This window comes from Dipteris shenzhenensis, chromosome 15 (genome assembly GCF_047967505.1).
Source record: "Dipteris shenzhenensis isolate YYH24624 ecotype China chromosome 15, Dip_SZ_1.0, whole genome shotgun sequence".
NCBI lineage: Eukaryota > Viridiplantae > Streptophyta > Polypodiopsida > Gleicheniales > Dipteridaceae > Dipteris > Dipteris shenzhenensis.
This window is the reverse complement of record NC_141610.1, coordinates 48,261,171-48,269,540: the sequence shown is the minus strand read 5'-3', so window position 1 is coordinate 48,269,540 and position 8,370 is coordinate 48,261,171. Positions and strand designations below refer to the sequence as shown.

At 43.0% G+C, this 8,370-nt stretch overlaps 1 protein-coding gene across 1 annotated transcript; it reads left to right on the top strand.

Annotated features, from left to right (window-relative positions):
- Positions 1-923: 923 nt before the first annotated feature.
- Positions 924-2,058, top strand: LOC147893916 (protein DELAY OF GERMINATION 1-like). The gene is made up of 3 exons (XM_087386389.1): positions 924-1,134; positions 1,384-1,637; positions 1,774-2,058. The coding sequence occupies exons 1-3, from the start codon at positions 924-926 to the stop codon at positions 2,056-2,058; spliced, it is 750 nt and encodes a 249-aa protein (XP_087242515.1).
- The last annotated feature ends 6,312 nt before the right edge of the window (positions 2,059-8,370 follow it).

Below are 8,370 nucleotides of genomic sequence, written 5' to 3'. Positions count from 1 at the left end.
CAAACCAAAGATCCACAGTGTGACTATGTATGAAATAAGAGATCCATTGGGGTTGAGCCAAGATGAAGATGGGTTGGAAAGATGAGAAGAGTATGAGGAAGGGATCCAAAAATGGGAGAGTGTAAGGTTCTCTCTCCCAATTTCATTTTCCCAAAATATCAAGATTTTTCCAAAATTACTATTATGGTGTTAATAGTAACTCATGGGCTTTCTAATCGTCAAACTCTCATGGTAGGAGGATTTTAAGATGTTATATTCTGCCAACATATTCTGCCAACATAGCATGTGGTGTGACTAAGGAGACTTTTCTTTGTTGACGTGTTATCTCACCTTCTAATATTCAATTGATACCTTGTTGATTCTATGGCCAATGGTGAGAGCGAGCCCATAAGACTAAGAGGATTTGATGTGCATGAAATAAAAGTGATGCATGAGCGCAAATTGGATTGTTTGTGAATTGGGAACTTCAAGGCAAGCTAAAGAAATAAACGTGGGCTGAGGGGAAGTGTGTTTTATCATTTCAAAAAATGAGAAACTAAAAAGTGCACAAAAAAGAAGAAGAGAAGAGACAAGAAGATCGCAAACCGGCGGCACATTCGTAGCATGTCACGTGCCAGATTTTCAGTGGATACCCCGCTGACATCTGGCTTGTTGACAGTCCGCGTGGCAAGCCTCTTAGGCAAGCTTTTCGTGTCCTCCTTCTATTGGGAGACGTGTCACATGCTCATTAGATAATATATGACGTGGACTGTTTTGGCGTTTGTTCTGCTGCGTGTCCGCCATCTCGCCCAACACTATAAGAGTCCCCGCCCAGCTGCCGAGCTGCACAATTGATAGTCGGAAGAGAGTTTGCTGCTCACACTCGCATTGCTCGACATTGCTTGCCTTCTGCCGTATCAGCAGTTTCGTCGCAGAAAGGTATAATGACTGCAACGTCAGACAACTCTCGGCCTTGGGAGACGGAGGTATTGTGGGTCAAATGGAAGTCTCAGATTCGCATGCTTCGTTCTGCTCTGCTCTCAGAAGACACACATTCTCGCCTGTCTGAACTTTCTGCCGGCTGCTTGGAACTCTACAAGGAGGCATCTCTAGGAGAATACTCCAGCACCAGCGGCGTGCTTGCCACCATCTCACGTACGCACTCTTTCTCGCGACTAAGTAGTCTTAGTACGTAAAAAAACAATCCGTTTCGATAATCGAAACACAACGTACATTGTGATTGATCCATTGTTGTTTTACTACTTCCATTTTCATTGAACACTGTCTTTTATCCGTCATTAGTCGCCAGAAAGCATATCATTAATTCACGACAAGTTTATTCTCCAAATAGAGAGCGCCCAGCCTCGTGAAGCTGACTTATATGTTGGGCTATAACATTGACAGGTCGAGAGCATCTGCCACTAGAAACTGCGTTCATGTGGCTAGGAGGCTGGAGGCCAAGTACAGCTATCACGCTGGTGTCTTCTACGCTGGGCGCAGATGTTCGAAACCTAGACGGAAGTCTAGAGTCTAACACTGAAACAGGTCCAATATCTGCTGGCCGTCTGTCCAAGGAGCAACTCAAGGCCATGGATGATTTGCAAAAACGTACACTAGAAGGCGAAAGTGACCTAGCCAATCAGCTTGCCACAGTACAGGTAACTAAAGTTCTAATCGCCATTTCGTTTTCAACGTAATGGCAAGGAGTGCAAACTGATAGCAAGAACTATAAACTGACAATTTCGTGGTATTGCTGGAGAAGCTTACGCTAAAGTCGTCGTGGACTTATGGCAGATGCTTTTAGCTGATCAGAATATGGCGGACGCTCTTCGTATAGGCGATACTTCTATCGTTACGAAGGATTTGACTAAAGGCCGGGACTTGATGGAAACAAAAGTTGAAGATTTGGCAAGTTTAGTCGGTCAGGCAAATCAGTTACGCCTACAAATTTTGGAAGAGCTTCTCAGCTTGTTAAATCCTGTCCAATCTGCCCAGTGCAATATCTCTGCGTTTGAACTCACGCACGCCATCAAGTCTTTGAGTTCAGCTATGTACATCTGTAATATTTCAGAATCCTGAGCTATGGTAGTCTGGATTTCGGAAATAAAAGTAACTTCACGGGAGACCTATGGATGTCCACGGTTACATGATTGTATACACTTAAGATAAACGTATGCATGTAAATTAGAAAACAGTTGTTTTTCGAAAAGTTACTCCCGTTGTGGAAATTACCAATGCGAGTTATGAGAAGTTGAAATTTCTAAGTTTCAACCTTAAACACCGCAGCAATGACACTGAGTCCCGACTTTATAGACGTATGGTCCATGGAGAAGCTCACCTCAAGTAGCTATTTATGTAAAAGTTTAAACTTTTCGCTATTATCTACGCACAGGTTCTAGGGATCTTTGGAAGCTTAATGAAGCTTCCTTGTGGATAGGGGAAGAGAAGGGGGGGCATCGGGTTTGTATGGCCAGAGGGGGGCGAGGGGGGGACGGATTTGTACAAATCGAGAACGTTATTATGCAAGATATATACAAATGACTTTTATACCAGTCTTGTTTTGTGCTATTGTTGTTTATGATACAAACATCAATTTCACTTGATGTGCCTTCTAACCTAAGTACTATAAAAGTTTGAAGCAGTTTGTGTTGCTTACAAAGCTCTAGCAACATGTGAATTATGTGACATTTTGGGTATTCAGGCGATGTATACTATAAACTCTTGCTCTCAGGGGGTTCATCTGAAAAGCATTTAGTGTACCACGTGCGTTCAAAAGGAGGGGTATTTTAATTAAACTTTTTGAAAAAATTAGCATGATTACAATAAAAAGAGGGGGTTTTTAAATCAATATTAGAAAAAAATCACTTAGTTCATAAGTAAAGAGGAGTGTTTTTATTAGGGAAAAAATTTTAGTTGAGGGATTTTAAAAATACAACTTGAACGCACGTGATACATAGGATTTCTTAGTAGTGCACCCCCCAAGCACTTGCTTGCAAGATATAATATAATGCATTGTGATCTTTACACCTTTTTGCCCAGTACAAGTGAAAACTTTATAAAGACGTGATGCATCATGTTTGGAATGGTATACTTGTAAATTTTCTAAAAAGTATTTGGATTTTGATGTATGAGATATATCTTAATGCTTTTTAAAATATAAGAGTTGTGGTTTTTCAATGAACTTGTGTAAATAATAGTTTTTAGATCTCGATAAGAATGCATTAGAAGCATGATATTAATATAGATTTTGATGCTTTGTATATTTAGTCTACTTGCTGTCAAAATGGTTGGATGCATAATCATGTGCACAAATATGGAGAGAGAAGAGGAGAAAAGAGAGGGAAAAGCTAGAGAGCACACCACAAATGACTAACTGTACACTAGATCTAGTTGAAAATGTAGAGTATATACAAACCCCTTTAGGATTAGGATTAGGACATCTAACCTTTTCCTTTATAGAACTCTATGTGTTATTGCTATGAACAATATTGAACACGTGATGTTGACATGGTTTCTCAACACCTTCCCTCAAGATCAACATCATGAAGTAGGCCTATCCTCAAGATGATGATTTTGGGGAATCAAAGAAGGATTGAGCATTACATTCCATCACACCCCTTTAATGAAAATGTCCTTTTTCTGCTTCAAACCAAGAGCTTGTCAGTGCTTCTTGAAAAGCTCTTTGCAGAGTGGTTTGGTAAAAATGTCTGCAACATTCTCTTTGCTATCACAATGCTATGGTGTGATGTCACCAAGTAACTCTCTTTCTCTAATGAAGTGCTCTATGACATCAATGTGCTTGGTCCTGAATGATATATTGGATTTTTGGCCAATGCTTTAGCCGATTAATTATCAGAGTATATTGTTGTTGGAGTGTATATACAAGAGGCACGAAGCCAAGCCAGTGGCTTTAAGTATAAAAAAGAGTAGCTAGCACTACTTCTACGACTAATCTAAGTTCTCCACGTCCTCGCTTCCTTCCATGCTCCCTTTCGTGCTCCCTTCTACGCTCCCTTCTCTGCCTCCTTCCTCGTCTTCTTGTGCAGGGGCCTGTAAGCAAGGGACAACATATATCAATGTATGAAAAATCAAATCTTTACTTATAATATTGACATTATTTAATTACTTTCAAATACCTCGGGGGCCGCTCTAGTAGCCCGGATATACTGCTCCTCAGTAATCAACCCGTCATGATAGAAGTGCTTCCATGTATCTCCTCTGTGATGGTGGCGGTGGTAGGCTATCTCGACAGGAGTAGGGTATCTGCCCACGATATCAAGCTGCAAGACGACACAATTTGCGGAGGGGTTAGTACAAAGAAACAACATCCTAATAAAATACATAAGCAATATAATTTGAGATCGATACTTACAAATTGGGCCTCCCATGATTCAACACCCCTTGCTCCAAAATGCACGGTTCCATATTGCTCCATTTGGATCCTTCGTGCCTCCACGTGCTGCAGACTGGGATCCTCCCTCGTTGACTTCATTGCTTTCTTCCACTCACACTTGTTAGCGGTATGGGGCGGGCCCCTTGGTGGTTGACCTTCCTCGAGCGTGGCAAGTGCTGCTAGTGCCTGCCTCTTAAGCGAAGATCTTTTATTGCCAAGTATCGTAACAATCTTTGACTTGGCCCATTTATCTGTGAACTGACGATTGGGGGGGTTAGGATACCTAGAGCGAACAGCAGCGAGGGTCTCATCAGCCAACCTCTTTGGCTGTTCTTTGTAGTGGATAAAGCAATCTCTGTAATTGTTAGCAATTACAGAGTGCATGAAGGCCATGATGTCCTTCCCCCATGCATCCATCAAGATGCCTCCTGTCTGAGTGATGTCATAGAAGATCGTACCATCACTCGGAAGCACGTCTAAATTATCTGAATCATCATCGTCCCCACCACCACCCCTCCCAAAGCACTGTGCCATGCATCCCCCACTGCTCTCCCTACTACTACGCATGCTACCGTGTCGTGTCGAGCTAGTACGCTGGCCACTCATAGTTGGAGACTGCATGGGACCAGAGAATCGAGAGTCTCGACTGCACAGGACTACGTCGACGGCTCTGCGAGACAGAAGGACCTCCTGATGGCGTGGGGGAAGGGGCATAAGACGGCATGGGGGAAGGGCCTGGGCTGTGTAGCTGGCTAGGCTGTGCTGACTCTGCTGGGGTAATCTCAACTGGTGTGGGGTTGGGGTGGTTTGAAGTCTATAGTGCCGACTCCTGGGGGGTGTTTAGAGTACCCGTCATGTAGCCATATAACTCTGCAGGACTGGGAGTGTGCCCTAAAAGGTTATATAACTCCCTAAAAATAGACTCCGGGAGATCAGGTGAGCCTGAAGAGCTTCCTTGCCACATGATGAATTGGAAAAAAGAAAAAAAGAAGATTACTGATGAGCTGAGAAGAGAAAAAGAAGTGAAAAAGAGAGAGAAAAGGGAAGAGGAGAAGGGAAGGGAAGGGAAGACAAGAGAAGGGAAGGGAAGGGAAGGGAAGAGAAGCGCCTAAAACTGTTGGAGCACGTCTATAGATGCATCTGAGAAGCGCGTCTATTTTTGTGTATAACAGTACATCTATAGACGCGGCTGTCTGTGTTTGTAAATAGGCTAGACGCGTCTATAGACGCACCTATAGATGCGGTTTTAGATGCGCTCCGAGAGACGGACTATTCCAAAAAGTGGAAAAGGACATGCGTCCGACACAAAAGCGTAACATTGATACCAAAATCATTTGTTTCTTGGATACGACAAAGGACAAATCCAAAGAGAGCAACTTCCAAAGAAGATCAACTGTAAAGAGACTTACCTTGGATAGAGGATAGAGGTGTGGAAGCTTCTTGTCCTTTGTTTCTCTTCCTTGTTCACCCTCTTCTCCTGTAAGCCTGGAAGTAAGTGTGGGTGCCTTCCTCTTAAGTGTCGGACTGTGGATCTGGTAATAGCAAAGCAAGCAAGCCGCGCAAAGCTTATGTGAAGAAAAGCAAAGCCAGCGCGCTTAAAGTAGATTTCAAAACCGCGTCTATAGTCGCGTCTATAAGCGTGTGTAATTGCGCATCTAAATACACAGAGCAGGCACGGTTTTAGACGTGCCTATAGACGTGCACCACAGAACAGACAAACGCGGTTTTAGATGTGCCTTTAGACGCGCCACAGAGTTTTAAAATTAAATATTTGAAGAAAAGCAAAATTTTTTGGGTTGTTTGTTCGTAGGATGTCTTCATCTTCAACAAGTAGCTCTAGTGAGGATGAATCCCTCCGTATCCACCATCGTGAAATGTGGTTGGAGCAAAAAATCAAATGTATGTGTGATCGATCTCGAGGAAACATGTATCGTGCACGCAAGATTACACTCAATCACATCTCAAAGTATGGAGAATGGGATGCGACCGTAAACATGGTAAGTGTTAAAGAGTTAAGGTTGATTGAGATACCTATGGGTGTTCATATGTTTGAGTTATGATCCCATTTTAATTTGATACAGGATGCAGTGCCACACCCGCATATGTTGCCCTATGCTCGCCGTGAGGAGGCGAAGCATCGGCGATATGAGGTGGGATCTTCAGGAGGGACCATTACGGATGCATGGAGTGATGGTGATAGTAGCCCTCCACCATTACCTCATGAAGCCGTGGAGGAGGAGGTGTTTGATGATATGGTGCGGGATTTATATGTCTATCAATCTGAAGGGAGGGATGATAGCATGGAGCAGGACGATCTTTTTACCGCAGCATCGACTCCACTGTTTGAGGGGTGCACATTCTCTATTCTATGTGCCTCCCTTGAGTTAACTTGCAAACCATCTATGGATGGAGCAATGCAAGTTTGAATGCATTACTCAAGTAAGCTTTAAAGTCTATTTTGCAAACATGGTGAATTATGCTAGTGGGTCAATTACTCGAATGCTTTTCCTCATTTATGGTCTTCACGGCAGGCTATTGTGTAAAATGCTTCCAAGAGAGAATAAATTACCGACCTCAAGAGATATGGCAAGGCAACATGTGACCTCTCTTGGAGGATTAGATTACAAGCGCATCCATGCATGCATCAATGATTGCATTTTGTTTCGTGGATTACATAAGGATGCAAGAGAGTGCCCTACTTGTGGAGAGGCAAGATATAGAGCAGATCTCAAAACTTTGGACGTGCCTCGTAAGGTTCTGCGACATTTTCCCATAATCCCTTGCATCCAACATATGTTCAAGTGCAAATCCATTGCAGAGCTCATGTCATGGCATTCCTCCCATCGATCAACCGATGGCAAGTGGAGAACTCCCGCAGACTCTCCTGCGTGGAAGCATATTGAAGACACATGGCCAAGCTTCAAGGAAGAACCTAGGAGCTTGAGACTTGGATTGGGTCTCGATTGGGTATGGACGCTGTGAACCCATTTGGTCTTAAAAGCACCTCTTACAGTGTATGGCCAGTGATATTGGTGAATTATAATCTTCCACCCTCTATGGCTATTAAGAAAGGACATGTTATGCTGTCCCTTCTAATTCCAGGGAAACATAAAGTCAAAAATCCTGATGTTTATTTGGAGCCTTTGATTGATGAGCTAGAGATACTTTGGAGAGGTATCGAGGTGCATGATGTGAGCAGGCCTCTAGTAGCCTCATGGGCAAACACATTGAATAAGGTCATCTATGAGAATCACCATCGATTTCTCCCATCTGATCATCCTAGATATGTTGCCCCTTGGAATGAAGTCCTCCCACAGTCACTCATTGCAGGAGATTGGTGGATGAGAATTTGGGACGGTTCCACGACGACTCCACCACTTCGCATGAGCCGGTAAGGGTTTGTAACTATTGTGTGCTATATTGGCTGGAAATAAAGATTGCCCGCTAACACCAGCTTTTGTTTAGATACTCCATCTTTTATCGTTTACCATATTGGTCCCACCTCAAGATCAATCACCTGCTTGATCCCATGCATATCTTCAAGAATGTAGCATCTACCATTTGGGAGCATTTGAATGGGACAGAGATTCCGTAGGCATAAGGGAGGATCTACGTATCATAGGGAGGATGCACAAGAGAGACCAAATGGGCGTGTTTTTTCACCTCGTGCACGGTGGAGGTTATCAAAGCTAGAGATGGCGGTAGTGAAGCACGCTATTACTACAATTCGTACTCCCACTGAATGCATGAGGTGTTTGAAGGGGGCCTTTACAAAGAGCAAGAAAAGAGGTATAGAGCAATTATATGGCTTGAAATCTCATAATTGGCACAAGATGCTCCAAGTAAGTATTTTATGTGCATAATATATTTTTCCTTTCAAATTTGTGAGTGAATAATTATAAGCAACTAATCAACCACCTCCTCGTGGGTTCAGTTCATATTACCTACTAGCATTTCTCGTAGAGCATCGAAGGGTGTGAAAGATTCTATTTACAAGA

What these genes read in the sequence shown, in the direction of transcription:
- LOC147893916 (XM_087386389.1), top strand. Translation starts at nt 924, where the DNA reads ATGACTGCAACGTCAGACAACTCTCGGCCTTGGGAGACGGAGGTATTG. An exon ending in CGTGCTTGCCACCATCTCAC is followed by an intron (nt 1,135 to 1,383) that starts GTACGCACTCTT and finishes TAACATTGACAG; the next exon opens with GTCGAGAGCATCTGCCACTA. An exon ending in ATCAGCTTGCCACAGTACAG is followed by an intron (nt 1,638 to 1,773) that starts GTAACTAAAGTT and finishes GACTTATGGCAG; the next exon opens with ATGCTTTTAGCTGATCAGAA.